The following is a 22,718-nucleotide window of genomic DNA, read 5'->3' as shown; positions in this document are numbered from 1 at the left end:
GGGGTGCTACATGCCCATTTATGTCAATTGTACCACGGTCATTTAACCTCCCGCGGTTTCTGTTTAAGCTTTCCTTATGACGCTTCATTCAGTTAGAGAACACTTGGCCTTATCGCATGAGACGTGCTGATCTTCATAAGCTACACTGGATTTAGGTGTGCAACTGTGATTTAGAGTATAATGACGTGTCACACTAGAAGGCCACTGGCAAGACCGTCTTGATCGGCTCACCAAATATGTTTACCCTTCCATGGCCTTGGCAAGGTCTCACCTCCAAGTTCGTTGCATAACAATAACTTCTAGATGAAACAGTACATTACTTATAAACAAAGCTTTATCGTCAAGTCACTGCACTCGATTTTATCAGTCGGCCCGTGTTAAAAAACTCAGTGACTAAAATACTTCCCAAATCCATGCCTATCATAATTGCTCAATTCCAGTTATTCAGCATTTGGGGTAAAAATCATTAAAAAACTTTACAATCGCATGCATTTGATTTATCCGTTTTACTGCTGTGATGTAACAATCAAAATGACAAGTGATGCCATGTGGAATGGAGGTGCGAAGTGCGAACTATACGGCGATCAGATAATGGAGGTGACAACACCTGAAAGTTATTTCAAAGTAGACCCCGTACGCGCTACTTGAAATATGTGTTGCATAATGAAAAATTAGCATGCAGGACCACATAATTACAGACTTGATGTTAGGTAATATTTTTTTCTTTACAAAGGCATAAATGATGTCGAATTGCCATGGATGTGTCAGCACCTCTCTTTTTTGCCCCAATGATTGCCAGAGCGGCGATTCCAATAAATATAGGCAGATTGACAACCAAAAGGGTCAGCGCGTCGCCGAGCGATGCTACAACGCATTAAAATGCGCAGGTGAGTCACCTGTCCCGATCCGGACATGGACGCCCCACAGTTCAAGGCGGCTTGCAGATACGGTCAGAAATACCTTAGGCTACTCAGGTTACGCATAACGATGCTATTTACACCTCAAGTATGTCAAGTCTGTGAAATTTTGTGCGATGGTAGTTAAGTCTTACTTCAAAGCGAAGCTTATTATTTGCGTGATAATTAGCAAAATCACCTTAGTAAGTATTTTTCGAAACGACATGCATACCAGGCATGAAAATTCTGCTTTTACTCTCAAAGGAAGAGACAAAGGTAGGTAGTCAGTCATGGTTCCGAGATGGATTACATCCGTCACAAAGATCAGCTTAACTGAAGAAAGAATAATCTTGTTTCGTGCATTTGAAAGTAATTATCGTTAATAAATAATTGTGCATTAAACAATATGCTTGAATCTTAAGTAGTCTTGGTTTTGAAGATTTAGTGAAATTTTACCGATTTCATTCTCTACACAAGGAAACACTTTATTAGAGATTATTAACTTTATTACAAATGGACTGGAGAGCCATCCTTTTGGCAAATAAATGATCCCTTTGTAGATTTGTCCCTAAAAATAAAATGGGAAGCAATCTACTTTGGGAATAGGACTTGTAGTTAATACTATGCCTAACTTTTAATTGGTCTTTTTGAAACTCAGACCTAAGATAAAGCGACACACCGATGGCTGTAGAACGATGAGCACGGCGAGAACGCAGCCAAGCAATGCAGTGACCTGATCCCCACATGAAGCCTATTTCTGGTTCCACGTGTAATTTTCGAGTTGACGTTGTATTGCAGAAATACAGCGCGGACCATTTGTCCAAAGTTATGTGTATGATGGATAGATCCAAGTCAGCAGAAAAGAGGTAAATCGAGGCACTTCCTGCACCTCACTTTTTCCTACATACCTTCAACTTAATGCTACTAAACCAAGGGAAGGGTTTTATACATTACAAGGAAGCGTTGCATCCAATTATTCCGCTGGAATATAATTGTGCAATAAACTTTGTGTTTTTAACATACTTTTAAGCTGGAGAGAGGGCTGGCAAAGGTGGATTTACCTGCAATTATTTATTTCTGATATTGGCTTACCTGGTTCGGCTTGATTGACAGGTAGCCACACTTATGCCACATCAGCAACTGCTCATCCTACAGTAGTCGCGGCAAGCTAACCAGAACACTGAACGGAGCGGGTGTTTGGATTATGAGGGCTAGAAATGTGCGGTTTCTAGGTCAAACGAGGTTTTTGATCCAGCCACCAGGCCCAGTGATTGGGACCAAGGAGGGCCAAATGGGCGAAATCATCTTAAAGCCTTCTAAGACCTCACACAATGAGAAATACTCAATCTCCCCTTACTGGTTACTTTAAAAATGATTTTTTAAAATCAAAAATACAGTGTTGGGAGAGGCCATAGTGCACACTAGTCCAGTACTATAAATATAACGTGAGACGTTTGACGTTTAACCTTCAAGACATCTTGATTTGTCTAAAGTGAACTGTCTAAGAGCAGATGATTTCAAGTGCTCAGTCCCCAAAATACACGAAAACACGAATGATAAAGCTATTTTTATCTTTTGGAGAGCTGAAGACAGTTTGCATTCACCTCCCCATGATCGAAAATCCGGCAAGTAGCCTTACGAAGTAGGGACGATTTAGTCACTTTGCTTTTGAGTCAAGTATTTGCATGGTACTAGAAAATAGGTTGCACGCAGCGGTCCCCATGCCGAAGGTGTGAGACATACCTTTTGTTCATTAACATGCATTTTTTGTACCGCAATAGGAATGCATTTTTTGATAGGCGCATGGGTATGGATACAGCATTTGACGTCACGGTAGATGTATTGAACTGGAAAGAAGCCCTGGATGAAGGAAAACTCAAGTACATCTAATATGAACAGTGGGTGAATCCGTGTCGGTATACAGGCCAGTGGATGGAGCAGAGGTTGTGTCGGCAGACAGGCTTTGGCAACACAAACCTCAAACCTTGGAATGTCAGCAGTCACGCCGAACGGAGCTGCCCCCGTAAACTCGAATCCATACACCACGCACCCAAAAGTAATCACATTAGCATACCTTTTTATAAGTGATATTCAAGAAAAACATAGATGCTCCCAACTGCGATTCACCCTCCATAATTTAACCATGTGCTTTCTCAGTCGGGAAGCATTACCACAGCGTAAGCGTAAATGAGAAAATAAAAGTGAATAAAACAGATGAGCACTGTGCCACTACATTCCCAGTGATATAGTAAAGAACAAACTAAGTACAATCATTCAATACATACCCGAATATGGGTATTTCCTGTTATCAATTTTAAAGAAAAGGTGATATCGGGATATCACAACTATGGGGAATGCGGAGAACAGCTTCGAAACCTATATCTGATCACTACAATGATAACCTCTGTTCGCCCCATAAAATCTCGGCCGTATAAAGTCGGTTACCTAGCTACTTGTGAAGCAAACTAAGGTGTTCACCGGGGGCATAGGCCACATGTGGCACAATAAGGTATCTACAAAACGTGAATCTACAGTGCAGAATGTTCAGCGTCTGTTTTGTAGAGACAGACACCCAACACAAAATGATGATTCATTTACCGATGTTAATAATGTACGCATAACCTTCAAGCATCTCTAATGCAATGTAGACTACCTAACATTAGAAACCCTAAAAGGTTTACCCATCCCACGTATAGCATGAGTGAACGAGAGGAAATTTATCAAATAGCGGCTGGAGTTAAACAAATGAAACCCAACGCTATGCCGCAACAGATCGCCCACAGTAAATCAGGGTCCATATGGAAAAACAAGTGATCAACAGGTGGCATTGAAACAGTATCACATCGGGCAATAGTAGGTGTACTGCCAAATCCTTTCTGGGTGGTCCAAGGTATTATCATAATACGTCATATACCATCTTACTCAAAACAATCACCGCTGCGGTATTTTGGGTGATCTGAGGGTGCCAAAAAGGAAAACGCTGAAAGTGGTAGCACAGAGGTTTGGCACTGTACAAGACGCTCCGCAGATGCACAGCATTTGTAAGTGAAAATTTCCAAGTCATTCAAGGCCGATAGCGCTTCACGCACGACATATACGGCAGGGGGGCAATCCTTTCGATGGTTTGATATTCCATTACCACCGGCAGTTCGCTAACGGTATTGAAAATATTTGGGCAATAGAAACGAAACCCTTATGGTAATTACGATACGCGCAAAAAACCAACTTGAAATTTCAAACTACTAAAATTAGCTATTTTGGTGAAGAAGCACACATTACATCAAGTGAATCAAATTGACCAACAGTCTTAGTTTGGCAGCAGATTTCCCAACGTGCTTGAAATGCCTGCATTCGACCCCTAGCACAAAACCGCGAATTCATACGGAAAAGTATTAGTGACCCATCAGGGCGCAGATGGACTTCTTAAAGTCTTGTGGACAGAGGTTGACCATTCTCATCAACAATGTGGAATGAAAAGTAAAAATGCGAAAAACTATAGACTTCATGTGAACGTAAATATACAGGGGCAGTAGTTTCGCTGTACTTGGGTGCGCCTAGCTGGCAGACTTCATGTTGCGTTCCTGCTGCAGTGCCGACGCCAGAGCTGCATGCATTCCCTTGCCCATCCATTGACCAATCTAAAGCACAGAAATACTGCCTGGAACTGACAACAAAATTAACTTTCTGTGGTACGATTGTTAAGCCACTCGTATAGAGGCGGTAGTCACCCTCGCACACTCCTCAGCATTTGATGCATGAGCAACTTGGGCATGCTAATTACTTTCCGTCATAGATGCATTGTTCTCTTTAACCAAAAGATTTGTATACAAACAATTTAAAAGAATAGGGCTCATTAATCATGACGAGTTGCAGATGCCAGAACACTTTATCGGATACGTTCCAAGAACATAAAATAAGAGACATTCTGAAATTAATAAGAACACCATGGCGCCTGATCTTAAAGTTGCGACGCAACCGACAATTTGGCGGTTTGGGATTAGACAAGGATAGATAGAAAAAGTATGTTAGGCTTCCATTTAATCGGATATTTAAAAAGGGATAAGCTTTGAAAGATTCAGTGAAAGTCCGGCAGTTTCAAGACAGGTTGATGTCAACAAACTGAACCAGACGGTAATGAAATGTGGAAATATGAAGTGCTGAGCGGGATGAAAACGAACAGAGGCATAAACTCCAAACGAAGCATCATAGAAAATACCCATCACGCAATCCGAATTCAACGATACAGACACTTCCCAAAATTGTATATCGTTCTGCGATTAAACAAGCAGTATTAGGCGAATGAAGACGAATAGGTTAGTGTAATCTGTAGGTTGGAATCTCCTCAGGTGTTCGCTTTGGTAATGGAATAAAGTATTGAAGATACAAGCATAGGCACTTTGGGGAAACTGCTATGGGAGAGTTGAAAAAAGCAAGACAACCACGGAAAGCATGCTACAACAGGCGTCCTGTGTAAAGGATAGCCCCGTAGAGCACGTCCTTTGCTAGGCTTTCCGGATCCAGGCATCACGATACCGGCAACGGGGGCCCTATTTGGCAGCTACATAACCGCCTGTGAATGCAGAGGTGTTTTCGCAACACCACTGGACATCTAGTCAAGGCGGCTGAGTGATAAGGCATGCATACCTGAGTCATGGCTAAAACACTTTAACAGCAGGCTGTGACTGAAGAAGACATGCCAATGGAAGCGATGATGCACACAAAGGACATGCCCTCACTAAGCATGCGATATCCATAGGCCGCTCAAGTACAGTAAAAATGAACTTCTAGGAACGATGAGTGGTGTGGCTAAGCTTGATATTAACAATGTACGTTCCAGTTTGTTTAATTCATAAAACAATTTGGTCAAATCAATAGACGAACGAAGAGACTCATTGAACCTTGTGCACGGCATCATGCATGCGATATGGTCACAATTTCTTATCCATTTTGAGACTTCCGTGGGGTTTTTGGTTGTCGACTGGCAGGCTGAGGTGATAGTGAACGCATGTGAAGTGCACCACAAAAGACTATTTGTTTGTGTAATTGACATGACTTCTGCAGATTAAAAATGGTTACTGGATATTCTGTAAAAGCAACGCCTGGTACATTCGGTTGCACAACAAAAATACGGTCAACAGTTAGATCAAAGTAAATGCCAGCGTCAATTTGCCGACATTTTACGGAACTGAGATTTGACGCAGTGAAATACATTGGAGTTAGTAATGGCTGGAATAGTAAATCAGTCTTAGAAAAAGGGAAAACAAGTCACGATGAATAGATCGAACTACATGGATAGGGTAGAATAGTTTGGAATTGAAGTTTAATTTAGCAAAATGGCGTTTGACTGATACTAGGGAAGTTCTGTACACACGTCGACTTAAACGGGTTGTTATATCCCGTTCGGAGCATCTAACATGGTTCATCCGATATGCTGTGGTACTAAGTTCAAATGAAAGGCGGGATCAAGAGTATTATCGGGTAAAAAGGTATTCTCATCCGATTTAAACAAATAGCAAACACAGATAGCCGATGTTCCCATCACACTTCACGAGGACAGTCAGCTCTCCTCTCCTACACGCGCAAGCCAAGTTTTAACCAAAAGGCTGTCATTTCAAATGGCTAGAAGATGCTTGAAAATATGACGTCTCTCTTGGTGCTTGGGATGTTGCGCAACATAGTTCAAATGAAGCGCCAATATTTTACTGTGGTTAACATAGAATACTAAGGCACAAATTCAGGAGATAAGGATTTGGCATTATTAATTTCAGTAGTCCATATGTAGTACGGGTTAATCTAGTGTGATTTTTCAACCATTTACTCTGATTTTCAAAACAAAGCCAATGAAAAGAGATATAACAGAGTACACTGATGTACGAACATGACATTAAACGCCTAAGTGCCACAATCCCAACTTTTGAAAAACCAGAATCATAATGCCACTAAAAGGAGGTAGACATTCGACAGCGAATGGACGAGAGCTTCAAAGCAGAGCAAAATTCATGCGCCATACGGGAAAAGACTCGAATTCCATTTCCCTTTAAGAAATGCGGGTGGTTTCCGACGCAGAAAATACCATGACTCACATGACATGCAGGTGTTTGAACACACGTACACAGAAGCAAATATGCTTGCTTTTTTCGCGAAGTTGACTACACCGCCTGTAAACAATAAGTCGAACTACCCCTCTCTAAATGAGGGCCCAAATCTGTCAATGTGGTAGACCTTGAGTGCTTGGGACGTTGGCGGAGACGCGAAGAAAAAAAAAACAGACTTCTTAAATGTACGCTGATTGACCGACAATGGATTACGCAAACAAAGACGGTTTACTCGTATTAATTACTAGCCCAATGACCATATCCCCTACTATTGATAATATCGCAAGTCTGTGGGAAAGAATAAACGTTGAATGCAATAATCCGAAGGATTGGAAACTCACCAACTGGTGCAAATTAATCATTTGGGCAAGGCATTGTATGGGGGAAGAATAAATGGCAATTGTTTTGTCTTAAGAGAGCACTGACGTCTGCCTTTCACATAAATACGCTTGAAGAAAAGGATTGTTTTGTGATCCACCATAGGTTTCCCTAGAAAAAAACCAGTCCAATTTTGCCAGTACCATAACAGCAACACAACTTTTGCGGACTTGACCCGATCCAGGGTATACCTCGTCTGTCATCGAGAGATCGAGAGAAGTGCGCAAGTGCACAGCAAAGTTCCACTAATTCTGACTCAAAGACAATAGTTGGAGCAAAACAAACAGGCCAAAACTTAGCTAAAGCTGCCCAATTCATTTCAATGCGTTTTAACGCCCCAGATACGTATTCTTAGGGAGGGGGACTGACACACAAAGTGGTTCCCCAATGTAACACCTGCCAGATCTGGGCAACTCATTTAACCAAAGTCGGAATCAGTGAGACGCATCATTCCTATTGAAAACAAAGGTCTTGTTGCTGTGATATATGCATTGTGGATTAAAATGAAGAGACTATCTTCAAAACATACATTGATGACTAGTCAAATTTAGAAACGTTAGAAATAAAAAACTAAAACTTATTGCAAGCTATTATTATGAGATTTTAGTTCAAAATGAGACCCAGAATGACTAGTGATTAATTTATATTAACGTATTTCATGACAAAGTAGATAAAAACTAAAAGAAGCAAAGACTACTTAATATCTAGAGTAGACACAGCATCAGGCAAAACTGACGGTGTTAAGTAAATCATGTGCTATCCAACTAAAAGCAGTGGCCACAAGCTATACATGATGGAGAGCTTCGCTTAGTTAAAACAATTGGATATAAAAAGTTACGAACCATTTGCAGACCACAGTAAGTGTAAAATAAGTAACTTAAAAGTTTTCCTACCTAAGTAATTTTTAATTGGTTCACTAGCAGAATCGTTCGTCAAGGTATATGTGGTAGTTTACATAAAGTACAGGATTTTAAGTGAATAAGCGAAAGTAACAAAGTTTGATGATGCGAATCAAAAGGAACACATCTACGCCAGAGCAAAAGTGTTACCAAAAGTCCTTTTTGCGCAAATGTAGCACCAATGAATGAAGTGCACATTAGGGGAATTAACTTTACCCCTCTCCCAGTTCAATAATAAGGTATAGAAACACAAGCTAGTTAGTCAGTTAGCTGTAGTATCTCATTTAGGTTCTCACTTCCTTACAGCAAACAGTTCGGCGTTCATCACGGGTAAAACCTTTAAATCCAGCATTACAATACTTAAGTGCAATTGGGAGATTAGTTAGGCGAACTCGTACCGAGGTCACGATACATCTGCCTGGTTAAGACCGCTGAATCAAGGTCCATTACCATCGTGAAAGCGTTAAAAAGGGCATTGGATTGAGTGCCAGAACAAGTACCTATCTGGAGGAGCTTTGGATACATGCGATAGAGTACAGGAGCATTAAAGTGCCATGAAAGTGAGTTCAACAGGTAGCACTTGTGCATAAGCCATAAAAGAAGACTGCTTTTTGAACACATAAATGATAATTAAGAGATTAGAACAAATACTCGAATAAGCTCACTCATTTTGGCTTATTGTAAAAGCGAAATATGGTTGTGACGGAATAGTATAGAGACGGATTATTTGCTTGAACAACTGCTTTTTAATTGGGAAAAACCAAATGAAAGGCCATTCACAATCAGATATTACCAAGACAGGTTTACTAGGTATAGAACTGAAAGTATGGGAGACTTTCCCAACTTTCTAATTACCTAGACAGACAAAACAGAGAAAAGGTACGACAGTTTAAGAGGTCAACCACAGATAAATGAACCTTTTGGGGAAAAAGTAGAAAGTAGAAGAGGTAGACTGAGAACGCTGCTTAGGGATTAGACTAGCGTGTAATTGCCTTTGGGTTTGGCATTGACATTGAAGATGAGGCTGTGCATCTCAACAGTGAGTCTCATAATGCGTCATGATTAGTATTATATTGGCGATTATTCTTGGCGTCGGAGATCATACGACGGTAAATTTGGCAGCACGAATGACCTCGAGGAGGCTTGGCAACATGGTGCTACACGAAGTTTGCTTGTGCATCTGCGAGTGCTCAGCTCTTTTAGTGCAGGGATTTGTGCGAATTTCGCAAGTCAGCTGCTCTAAAGCTATTTCTTGAAAAAACTTATTTGCACTCTTGCTAAAACTACCAATACAACCATTCCTTATCATATACTTTAGCAAAAAATCCGAGGTTACAATTGGTACTCTATGGAGGTTCATCACCAAACTTCCAACACACAGGAGACAAATCATACCGAATTGACCAAATTCGAGGTTGAATAACACAGAACCAATATCTATCCATATTGGAGTTTTTCCCCATAGATTTACAACTAACTATGCAATTTCGTGTGCCGAGGTAAGCAGCTCATAGGAAAGTTAACGTTGTCTTAAATTATCCCCAAAAGCAGTGATAATTGCTTCAAGCAGTAGCCACATAAACTAAAAATGTCTTTTTCCTTCAGCTCAACAAGTGGCCTTGCGTCAATACCAGAGACTTGCAGCTATCTTACAGTTCACTGTCCTGCATGAAAAAAGCATTGACACTGGAATCACGGGCAAACTGTATCGAGGATGTACAGTACTGTTGCATTTGGCATATCAGTAGGATTACAAATACACAAGATTGTTATACGTCAGAGTTTGAGAATAACCATTCAATTGTGTTTATACCCATATTTTTAGCAACATAAAATATCTGAAAATGTTTTAGTGAGTTGCTGAAGGCCATTTGCAATAAACACTTTCACACCAAGCAACCCTCTTCATATGCGATCAGAAGCCAGGACACGAAACATTGCACGGCTATTTGTTCATGTAACAGTGGACAATGAATTAAAGCCGATTTGGGAATAAAGTGTCGCCTTCAGTAGCACAATTCAGAGACGAATTTCAGCGATAAGAATGCAATCAAATGCTCATTTTGGGTGATAAACTATTGGGTTACACTAGCCTCATGACATAGCTGACACCTTCGACCTCTGGGGTGAAAAAAACCCCGATTTGCTGCAAACATTGATAATCTGTAAACTCTCCCCATTTTACATGAATAAAAGATGTCCTTCTCAACTGAATCTGCTCGCTTTAGGGGTCTGAAGCCAGACGGAGAGGAGAAACATTAAACCCATTACAGCCTAGTGGTCAAAAGGACCAAAGACCAGCCGTGGTCTTGGTATTTCGATGCGCAGGAATGCGGAAAATTTCAAATGAGTAGGGAAAATAAGCAAAAAGAGGTCTGGATTAAGAAAACAACATAGCTATCCACTGATATGCAGAGATTCGAACTGAATATTGCCATTCATTTGCAAAAAAACTTCTATTTCAGTTTCTTTAATCTTAAGTGATCTCACTTTGTGACCAATAGAGAGGTTTATAGGCTTATAAAGGAAGAGCAACACCAAAAAAAAAGAAATTATACAGAAGAGACAGGCAGGCTAACTTCAGACGATAAAAGGAGACAAAGAGTAAGCAAAGCAAACGTTAAGCGACTGACTGAAAAGTGCTAGTAATGATGTCTGTGTCGATACTATCACCTAATGAAGGTACTACAGTTACAAGAGTCATGCGTACGTTAGCATACGAGAGAGCAAAAACGCTCAGAGGGTTACATCAAAACATTGCAGAACAATCACACTGCCAGAAGGATTTAAGTTAAAGGTATTTTGAGAAGTAAAACCAAATGGATAACTCAAAAAAATAGGAAATACATACAGGCAATCTGATGAATGGTAAAATGGAACATTAGCAGTGATTTTAAATGAAAATAAGCTATCAAGTAAAGCTTCACCTTCTTATCAAGACTGGCAGTATGGAACGAAATAATGAGGTTAGATGAAATTCCCAACTCTGGCCAAAAGGATACTACAACTTATGAGTTTCCGATTTCCAACAAATAGCAATCTATAGCTACTATTTTTAGAATTCATGAAAGATACAAGTACTTCCCATTTGTGTTCCTACCAAGAAACAAATTACGAATTTTAAGCTCCATGCATGGGAAGCACATTCGGTCCCACACCATTCATCTACTTTTTGTCGCTTTACAAGCCCGTTTAAATGGATTTTTCAAATGGCGGGAACCCATGGTACTTGTTTTTGAGCACATTCCTCATACTGTACTCGACGGCCGCTTGTAGAGATTATCTCAACTGCTTCAGCCTAGGAGATTAAATCTTTGAGAGAATATTTCCTGTATTAATGTGGCGAAAAAAGTACCAAATCACAGAAGTGATACAAACGCAACCAAAGACATTGAAGATCAAACCCATTTTAATAGAGAGGCCCACCTCAATCATGTCCATTACTGACTCGATCCGCAGACTGCCACACCCCTCCTTGATGATTGTTGTAATCGTCCCATCAGCACGAACGGCGACAAAAACCCTAAAGCACATAGGAATGCACGCAGATTCCAACAAAATCTATTAAACCCCACTCAATGCAAAGTTACACTCGTGATTGTAAAAGTTGTTTCGATAAGTTAATCCATACTTGTGGATAATCACCTGTAACATACCCACATTGATGACAAAGTACAATGTCCACTATCTTGCAGATGATCATCAATGAGTGCTTTTCAATGAGTTAGCAACGCATCATCAAATATTTATTCCAAGTAATGAATTTCCATTTTTCACTAGAAATAAAACCAACTCAGTAGCAATTAGCATGAGAAGGCAGCATTTCCAATTTCCACAACGCAGTTTTCTCGTAAACAGTTATACCTGTAACCTATTTAGGGTTCAAGTGAGTAGAAGTTTCAATTTTATTTTGAAATATAGAGAATTTAGCAGGTACTAAAATTCTCAAATCTTAAAAATTAAATAATGGACACCATTGGGCCTTGAACATAAGCGACATTGCACAGGATCTACTAGAAGTTACTCAGTAGAAATAATTTTGAAATTACCGGGCAAATGAACAGGCTTCTTCTTCCTTGTCGGCGTCAACGATATACGAATTCCCGATCTGTCACGAACAAAACTCAGGCTGTAAATTTAATCCCAAAATGCTGATGCCTAACCAAACAACTATTGCTTGAAACATAACCTTATGAACAGTAGTAAACATTGAAAGATTTTTTATTGAGAGTGCGAAATCGCCACCACCGGAAGTATCACCGGTTTCTGTTGCAATTTTCCGAGCTAAAGAAAGTGGTAACCTAGAAATGAACTGAAGCTATGGAAAAAAATACTGACTTGACTGTTGACAGAACGGCGACAATTGCAAGGGAAGTCGCATCCAGAAGATTTCCAGCACTTTCAAGGAGCTATAGTTTGAGAAATAACAGCAAATGGCTTACAAGAACATCAGCGTGGATGATCCAGCACTGTTTTCCGGGTTGAATGCACAGCAATTTAAAGGGGAGACACTCCCTTGTAAGTGCAGTCGAGAGAGTGGCTTTTAGTGTATCTGCAATATCTGATCCGCTTTTACCAGAAAACCTAGGTGTGGCCGTAGGAGAGCTTGTGCAAAAGAAATAGGCAAAATAGCGACCTTTTATGTAAGAAAATAGAAGCTATACCATCCTTCCATTCTTAGACTATTGGATAATAGCAATGAATAAAATATTTGCCGGCAAGATAGAACAAAAGGGCAATGTTGGAGAAACAATCACTTTGAAAGGAAAACTCACCATTCAACATCAATTTCTAGTCGGCCCTCGTTAGGAGCATCAACAGACGGGGTGCCAATTTCGATTGAAACACATGCAATTACAATGGTGTTTCCCTGAATAGGTAAACTTAATAAAAAAATCTGAAAAGAAACCCACAATTTTGACTCTTGCTGAGCCGGCTGTGTGGTTAAGAATACCCGTTTCAATTTCTATTGGCCGAAAGTCGCTTCGCTGTCTTCCATCTAATCGACAACCGAGCTTTCGTGGCTTGTAAGTTAGGGGAAAATGCTCACCTGGGCGCCTTGAATTATAAAAAAGCGTTCAGCATCGCTTATAAGCGTGTTATCCATTATGATCCTGAAAACATTGAGAATGCAAGAGTTCTCACTCTGTCACATGAACACACTGTATCGAAATTTTCAATTACTAACAAAAACTAGAGAAAATTATCCTAAACGCAGTCACAGCACCAGATTAGGAACACTACAACATATTAAATCACTTTGAAACAGAAACAAGAATGCCACACGCTTGCATCACACCTGTACCCGCAAAGGTCAATAAAAAGTTCTCTTACTAATATGCTACGCATAACCGCAAAAGGTATAGTGGTTTCACTACTGTGAAGCAGAATAAAGCAAGAAACTAGAAGTGAATTCAACAAAAATAGAAAGAAGCATCCTGAACAACCACAAACAAACGCGTGACAACGGCCTAACCTCAAAAAGAGGTGACTAGGAGGATATAACTCATTCAAAGGTGTTGTGTTTGTTTTAAAGCTTGTCTCAAATGACTTATTTAAATTTATCCCTGATAATTATTGGAGATAATGCAGTGTACGTGGCGGCTGTCTGTCAAAAACAACTCCATAATTGGTCAAATTCCAGAAAAAATAAATGAACTGGTCAATATTGAGCTTAAAGTAAGCCCAACTATATCTAGTTGCATCAAATTGCCTTTTCGATGGCAAACGTGCCGAAAAACATAAGAGTCACTTAAGAGTAATACAAAGTCAAATATTTTTGTCAAGGTCATATGTGACAGGATCATGTTCACAGCAGGTGCGGCAGGATTCCAGTGAAATCTGGCTTCATTGATTTAAGTATTACGATTTTTCAAAATTTGTCCATAGGTTAAAATATGTTAGTGAGCTCATGGTGTTACATACATTGTTTTACTCAGTTATTACTTTGGTGACTTTATGTGAAATAGGGATAACAAAAAAGTAACTTTAAGTACTCGTATCACACATTGACAACCTACAAAGCCGTTGGCACTATAATTCAACTGCTTGATGACTGGATTTAATTAACATAAAATAACTCTTGATACGTATCCGCTTGCATGTATTTGTAAAGTCGACTGAATTATTTGTGTACTTCTGTGATTTGCACTTCAGCGACTTAAAACTGCTTCTGAGATATAAGAGGTTTGCATATGAACTTGATTTTTGATATCTACATAGCAGATCTGTTCAACCCGAAGGCGTTACAGAATGCATCTGTAGAAAGCCCGGTGTACGAACACCGAGACCGCGATAAACGTGAATCTTATCAGCAAGATGGTGACTGGAACCTGTGTAGGCTCAATAGCCTAGGTAGTTAGATCCAAATAAATGTCATTTTGCCACAGGCGATAAATGCTCACCATTCCTAACCAGGGCATGAATTTGAATCAGTAAGAGGTCCGACTTGAAACAAACGGAATTTAAAACTTCAACGATCGTCCAACATCAGTTAACTCCGTTTCTTAGTTGACATTTCCCCGGACTGTAAAATACCACTTTTGTCTGACCTTCACTAACACCTCATGAAACGTTTTCACGAATGAGACACCCTCCACGACCACGCACGGGAAACTGCCATTCACAAGAACGTTTAGACTAAGAGGTTACAAACACTCCCACGTTCCAGAGTGTCACATTTAAAGCGCAGCAAATCAGGTCTCCACCAGCGTCATTATTGCATTCTTACTGCGAAGCAATGTTAGCGATTGGTAGAACTCCAGAATGCACCGCTTCGGCAGCGTATACTTCAATAAAACATTGTTGATTACAGACAGCCATTTATTGAACTCACCGAGGGATGAGACAAAGGCGTTCAATCGTTGCTAATGTTACGCATCTCATCCACAACCCATCAGAGCAGGAGCTTTGTTTTGAGCGAGTTGAAATGGAGGCAATGTAGGAGTGGATGACAGTATTTACATAAAGGATATTGGCAGGAACTTATAGAAACGAAATCCGGAGAATGTTATTCATACTATGAAGAGGGGTTTCAAGTAAAGAACTTGAACGAAGTCAATAGGAGAATTGGGACATCTGAGATGTTGCAAGCGGCTATTTGATAAGAAACTCCGCAGCCATTGGGATATCCCAGTCCTTCGACGATAGTGCCGCCCTGGAATCGCTCTAGAAAGAATCCCAGTAGTATACGATTGACATCAATCTACGCAAACAGCCCTTAGCTGCATATCGAAAGTGAGAGTAAATGAAACGAGTAATATTTACTAATGACGACAAAAAATAATAAATTGGTGACGTGGAATCACATAGAGAAACAAATAACCCAGTTGCAACTCATTATGGCACAACAATAGTTGGCGATCGAAGCAAACATTCAACTGTTTGAGTTTCGTTAGGGAATTATTAATAACTAAAAGAAGGCTAAAACCCTAAAAGTGAAGAATTGCAGTAAGTGAAAAACAATTTGCTAAGGGCTTAACAACTGTGTGCACTATGTACTAGCATACGGTTTTTTGAGGAGAGTGCGGCTTTAACAATTTTGTTCAAAACGAGAACTACGGAACAAGGATACCCTTATGGGAATAGGAGTATTTAACATGCGAATAAGCAGAATTGTCAGGTGTCTTTCTTGACAGCTGGAAGTCTCAGATGGTTCAAGCGCTATTTGAAGCACGAAAAGACCGTCAACAGGAAACCGAAAACAGTGATACCTTATTGTATGACAAAAGATGTTACCAACGCATTGAGCAATTACTTCTAATGTACACTTGCTACGGAGGATCAGAAATGGACAACTGAACAGGTAAATAAACGGCGCAAGAAAAGACATTTAAAGCACCACCACATCATCTTCCAATATTGTATTAATGAAAACAGATAGATAAGCAGGAAAAGTGGAGTGGTTCGTTATTATAAACAACGAGGCTATTCGACGAAACCTACCAAAAAGGTGATGCAGGTGAAATAGATACTACACTTTACCCTCTTAAAGTTGATTTAGCCATCAAAAATCATTTTTGTCAATAAAATATATTTGAAGGGTTTCTGCTGAAACGAAAAACGAGTAATGCAGGGATGAAAAAGCTCACTTAATATTTTAAAAATGGGTTATGGAGTCAGTTGAATGCATTTTTAAACTGTCTTGACAGAACCGAGTCTCAAATAGAATGATTACCTCAGAAAACCCCATTTGCATAAGCTTTTCCACCTTAGCTTCGCAGTCGGGTTGCCTAGAAGGCCCATTCGCATAGATGGAGGCCCAATGTTTAGCAGTTATGTTGAAGGCGTTTCGATTTGATTTGAACTGTTTAGCTACAACGGCGTCCTGTGGATCATCCGGCTCAGGACTGGCAAGCAACGCCTGGATCGACAACAACATCGTACGCAATGACATTGCAGCCGCCCTAGAATAAGGCGAATAATGGGCAGAATGATTAGCCCAACTCCCATCAATTAAAATTATGTGAGGAGTGATTTGCAATCAAACTACACTGGATGAAATGGAGCATGCTGGTTGCACTTAAATTACCAATAATGCTGCATAATAATTCAGTCTATCATGAGGCGGCCTCTGACCGAAGCGCACATAGCCCGCATCGTGCCTAGCGAGTCCCCAACACTCCTTAGCCTCACGACAGATAACTCTAAAAATTGACTTGTTATCAGTGCAGTGGAAAGCATCCAACACTACCTGCCTAATCGTCAAGAAAACACCTCCCAAGGGGCCTTGCACCAGCAAAGTGAATCTGATGAACATTAAATTAAGAAGGCTGTCTGATATGGAACCCTAAAAAGCGCTATAATCCTTATAGAGGGGGCCAGTGAAAAGTGAACCAACTCCTGACAATATACTCTCCGCGCCGCTTGCTATGTCAAACAATGACGAGGTACGATCTTACTAGGATAAATAAACTCACAAACAGTAGTAAATTCCAACATAAGAAATCTAGAGAAAACAGCAACAAAAAATAATTTCAAAAATTTGTGCATTTTCAGAAGACCGTTAACAACCAGAGCAAATAGTATAGAGGTATCAATAACTGATGAGCATAGATTTTATGACCATGACGGACCTATTTGCCACCTTTGGTGATTTAGCTTAAGTGGGGACGAAAAGTGGTTCAAAAGATGATACCATCATTCAAAACAGGTCGGCTGAAGGATATTGCAAAAAAATTCAAAAACTAAGAAGTGCCACTTGAAGTTACCACATTTACAGCAACTACTTCATGTGAACGTAAACCTATGACAACGTATAAGAGTAAACTCGACATATTCTAGCGGGACAGGTGTCTACTAGTGAGATTGAGAAATAGTCTTCCATATTCTTTAGGACCAACGTCTTACAGAGAAAAAAGTGCAGCAGTAAAAACATTAATGCATCCGTGAAAAAAACATGAGTCTAGGCCAGTTAGCTTAATTAGCGATAGCAAAAAGCCATATGCACATGAAAGCTGATAAGATCGGTAGTAAACATCAAATTAGATCTGATAATGATGTACCATTGGTCCTTCAGTATGTCCAGACAAATGACACCGGTAGCGCTACTAATGTTCGGATGCCAGATCTTCGTTAGAAACTTGACCTACAGGAGGTTAGGTTATGAAAAAACAAACTTTTGGAGGCAGGAAAGGGTAGGTTTCTGGTATTATTATTTCCAACATAAACTTTGCCCCAGCATAGGGCGTATCCGGCGGACCGACTATAACACCACGCAGTTTCATTATGTTATCGGCTTCTGCATAGATTTCAATGGGATTATCAGCATTCTGAGGGGGTATATATAATGGTCTCTTCTTACATCAGTAGATTTTTGCAACTCCAAAAGCTCCTTTTTTATACGGTTGATAGCAAGACTTGAGCCAGCCATAACCACCTGAGAGCACACAACAGAAGTTCCCTAACGGAAACCCGCCCGAACTGCTCGATGCAATACCTTGATTAACTATTTTAAAAAAACAAGGAGATCTGCGTGTTCATTTCAACGATTGTAGTGCATTTATCGTAGATACGTTTACAATTAGGACTATTAAGTTAAATTAAGATTTTGTCATCCACTATCTCGAAAAAATCGTAAAATTAATATGAACTTGACAATTTTACCCATTTTTAAGGCTTTATGAATTTTTAGCAAATACTAATTCAAAACCAGCCTAATATTTAAAGTAGCAGAGAACAAACTATGCCTTAAGGTGCAATCAGTGCACTTGTGCTATGCAGAAGCTTCGTAATTAAGCCCTTGGGTCTATTGTACTTCGACGATGCGTATTTTGCCCGAGGCCTAAGTTTTCATTCGTCTTCTGGGAAGTCTCGAGGCACTGCAATGCCTCTATCTTCCCTAAAGACGTGACAAGCCAAAGTACTGTGAAGGACATGTGCAAGTAACGTAGAGAAGGGCTGGGTGTTGCGGATCTGCACCCCACGCGGAGTCAGGGGCCCGTGTGTTTAAACATACTATCAGACCACCTATACTGTACCCAAAAGATAAATTCCTTGTATAAAAATGAAAGCCAGTCAAAAGTTCTTTTTTTCTGGGCTTGTTTTAAGTTACCTATGCACGATAATCTTAAGTGACTATTATAAGCATTTTTACGGCAATATCTTGCAAGGCAGACAGAAAAGAAGTTTATAATTTTTTTGATTGGGTGATTTTTGCATGTCTTTAAGGTACTTATCGTAAGTCAACCGTCCGGAACATGTTGAAGCGCTCCCACTCTTCCCTTAAGTTGAACTGAGCTATACCAGTACGGAGGGGACTTCATTTTTTACGTAGAGAAGGATTGGAAAGCTACAGGCATGATCACAGGGCCTTGTCACTAAATGGAATTACACCATGCGGTCTCTAAGGTGTATCTAAATAAAAACCTGATCACTGCACTCATCTCGTAGCTACGTTGTACCAGAAATTCGAACGGAAGTGGTAGTAATCTTAGCAAAATCATATGGCTCGAATTATTACTCCAAGAAAAGTTAGTACAACCTGCGAATTCATTATACGTTACATCACTAGTTATCAAGAGTTCAACCCCTCACAGTACGTGGGATATGCCTTTAAATATTCATCTTTTTCAAAATTTGGTAATGTTTCAGTTCCTTGATTACTTTTATAGGCTATGTACTATTGCCAGGCGGGTTTTCAATGCATTATCATTTTTTAACGACAATATTAGCAAAAAAATAACTATAGTAAGTCCTCTATTTGACACCTTAAGCGAATAAAACGTCTTCCAAAGTATTTTCTAAAACGTTCTAGAAGTACTTAATGCTTAAAATGCACACATAAAAGTACAAATTTTTCTAAAAGTGGTTCAAATGGACAGTGGATACTTCATACCGTCTTTTTTCGGTTTCCACTATTCCCCTGAATTGATTATCTTGTGGCCTTTTGTTGTTAGTGAGGTATGAAGAACTTAGGTTTCCATTTTTAAAAGAGACGGAAACCGTTTACTAAGAACGCCTAGGGGAAATCGCCGGAAGTAGTCCTCCTCCTACTGGTCGCTATAATCCTGTTACTTCTAGGGAAATCAAGTAGTCTTTTGGTCTGTGATGCATGCGAAATACACTTGTGAAAGTCAGTTAACACAATGCCTACCCAACTGACTTCGCTGAAATTGAATTGATGTCTTGGTGAATTATTTTAGCCTTTGTGGCCATCGGACTATAGTCGCGTGGGAATTCTTGGAATGGTATTACCAAGGGAATGCTCGCAATGCGACACCTCTAAGAAAACCACTATGCTAAATGGTTTTGTCTCGAACGTATTCGCTTCTGTAACGAATTACAAACACTTCCCCTCCCTCTATTTACGGCTAATGCAATTTTTTTTCCTTATTTATGATCATTTAAGTATTAGGAATGTAAACACTCCGTCGCACAATGCCGCTTGATGTGATGTGGGCATAAAGAAACACAGGTTACATTATAGAGAAAGGATTTAGTTAAAGTGCGTTTGGGATAATGTTTTGCACCGCCGGTTAAACTCAGATATTATTAGAAAGTTGCTTTTTACTATTAAATGCCCTTCTATGGAACGACTGTCCTACCCAAGTGGAAATTATACATTCGCGTCAACCTCAGAAACGATATCAGAATGTTGTCGGGAGCGTAAATTAAAGTAATGGTGAACCGGGAAAATAATTTTAGGCATTTAAAAGTGGAAAAACTGGAGATTTTCGGAAAGCACATGGAGTTTTTTTAGTTTATGGGGAATGCCTGAAATTCGTGAGAATTCACCAGACTGATTAGTAAAATGTGCAGGCGAGTTATCTGTGAAATGAAACATACGTTTAAGAAACCGAACCTTAAAAAGAAGCTGCCTGCCTATTTTAATGTCTTATATTTGCCTCTGCGATGCTCACTCGGAAGTGGGTGTACAGCCTTGCAGTTTGCTCGTCTGCCGCGGCTAAGCCGTAGTAGGTGAGGTGGATGCGTGACCTGCCTGCAGCACCAGTTGCAACCTTCATAAAAATGCTTTTAAATAATCACTAAGTGGGAAATTAAAACTTCAAAACGCAATTAAGATGTGACTATGGATTGAGTTCTTCCGTGGCGCAGCACGGCCCTTTTTAAGATTAAGTGGGAACAATTAATCCGATTAAATACATCGTTTGAACACGAATATTTTCCTGAATTCAGTTTTAGCTCTCATTTTGTGAAACCGATGAAAGTTCCCGGAATCTGCACAAATAAATCGAAGTAAATGTAAAAGCACAGATAGATGCAGTGCATAAACTCGTACCTCCCATGCGTTTTCTCAATGCCATCATATTACTTTTCCCTGTGGTTGGAAACAAAGATCTCAATGAATGTGGACTTTCGTGGTGAAGTTGGCGATAGTTTTTCTGAATTTGATAAATTTACTATTTAGCAAAGTGAAGAGTCGGTTCACAATACCCTATGCCGCTGTTAGGGCGATGGGTTGAAAATTGACGCTAGTGTGCGATTGTTTTTAAGGACCAACTAGACTTTACTACTTCAAATTACCACCTCAAAGTTAAAAAGTTTTAATGCTGAGAAAACTTCTACTCAGCTCCTCCATGATTTACTAAACTTTCCATCAATTATGCAAATCATTACCTAAGTGTGGCGTCGCTCCGTTCTGGATTGTAGGGAGAACGTGTCAGGCAGGTGTTTTTTTAAGGAACGTTTAGGCTTTTACTCACTTTTTTTTCCAGTAAATCTGGGAAGGAGGCAGATAAATCTCTTACAGTCAGTTCAATCCAATCTAAGCAATACAAAATAGGCATCACATCCAATCCCACATTAGGGCAATCTTTTAACCATTTCGTAATACCGGTATCATTTGGCAGACCATGTATGCTGTGCATTCTATGCACCCATCTTCTATGAGAAAAAAAATTCATCTAGTATGAGTGATTTTAAAAATCTGTGCGTTTTGATACAATATTTTGCCGAATAGTCGGTTTAAACAAAACAATGTTCCACTACAAAACTTCACAGCTTGCACATACTTTAAGGGACTGGATACCGCTTTTACTTCACGAGAACAATGGTGGTGTCGGAAGTCCTCACAGGATTTCAATAAATGTACAGGCAAGTGCTAAAATACCTTGGCTTACAGTTGTGAGTGAAACGCAAAGGACTGCAAGTAGAATGCGTTTAGAATAGATGCCTTATCATACAACAAGGTTTGGCTATCTACGTAACTCGACACATCCGCTAGCTACACAAAAGCGTAAAATTTCTTTGTCTAGCTTGGCATTCATTTTGGAGCCAAATCATGTGGTGACTGTTTCGAAGGGCAAGGCAATATATAAGTGAGATTGGTCCCTAATTTGAATTGGACCAAGTCAGAAGAAAAAGCATTGAAAATTTAACATTCACTTCACCCACAAAGAACCGGAACCACAGCGCTTATAGACCTGGTATTTGCATCATCTTCGGATCTGGAAATCGACTTTTGTGGAAGAGAATTTGCTCAAGAAACGAATGGGTTGCAACTACTGTTGTGAGTGTGAGGCATTTACAAAGCTCCATCAATTAATTGAAGGATCTGATACTGCGAATTAGGCAACATGTCTGTAGGCACTAATAATGTCATTTTAATTAAATAACCTTGTAACATTTCCTTGGCATCTTCGAGAGCAATGAAAAAACGTAACACTAGATCATTTGGAGAAATGAGATAAATTTGGTTCATAAGTTGACAACTAGGTGAGCTCGGATGGCTGTCAACTACTGCAGAGGTCGCACTGTAGTACCAGACGATAAACATCGAATAGTTTGGGTTGGTGATGGCATTCGCTAATGGGCATGTCGGTGGCATAAGAGAGGGTAAAAGCATACTGGTAACCAGCTGACACCTTAGCGCCTGATGGCTACGCCGAATTGCATGCATGGATGGTCAAGATGCCCAATATTTAGGCCCAAATTTTAAACAATTGTCGACAAACTGTTTATGCATCGCGAAGGATGTGGTTGGGGACTTG

The 22,718-nt window shown here is 39.9% G+C and overlaps 2 protein-coding genes across 2 annotated transcripts; both read right to left on the bottom strand. All coding sequences in view use genetic code 11, as the record gives it.

Moving 5' to 3' along the window:
* Positions 1 to 4,450: 4,450 nt before the first annotated feature.
* On the bottom strand, positions 4,451 to 15,090 carry EGR_00344 (Exosome complex exonuclease RRP42; the record flags this gene model as incomplete). The annotated part of the gene is made up of 10 exons (XM_024489593.1): positions 4,451 to 4,534; positions 11,695 to 11,791; positions 12,318 to 12,376; positions 12,458 to 12,569; positions 12,607 to 12,677; positions 12,711 to 12,873; positions 13,044 to 13,138; positions 13,182 to 13,292; positions 13,319 to 13,382; positions 14,999 to 15,090. 10 exons carry the CDS (start codon positions 15,088 to 15,090, stop codon positions 4,451 to 4,453), a joined length of 948 nt encoding a protein of 315 aa, XP_024356271.1.
* A 273-nt stretch (positions 15,091 to 15,363) lies between these two features.
* EGR_00343 (Ubiquitin-conjugating enzyme) lies at positions 15,364 to 20,732 on the bottom strand (the record flags this gene model as incomplete). Its single annotated transcript, XM_024489592.1, has 6 exons — positions 15,364 to 15,435; positions 16,445 to 16,673; positions 17,772 to 17,854; positions 17,886 to 18,038; positions 18,071 to 18,145; positions 20,628 to 20,732. 6 exons carry the CDS (start codon positions 20,730 to 20,732, stop codon positions 15,364 to 15,366), a joined length of 717 nt encoding a protein of 238 aa, XP_024356270.1.
* Between the last annotated feature and the right edge of the window lie 1,986 nt (positions 20,733 to 22,718).

This window comes from Echinococcus granulosus (assembly GCF_000524195.1).
Source record: "Echinococcus granulosus chromosome Unknown EG_S00001, whole genome shotgun sequence".
NCBI lineage: Eukaryota > Metazoa > Platyhelminthes > Cestoda > Cyclophyllidea > Taeniidae > Echinococcus > Echinococcus granulosus.
This window is presented reverse-complemented; position numbering and strand designations above follow the sequence as displayed.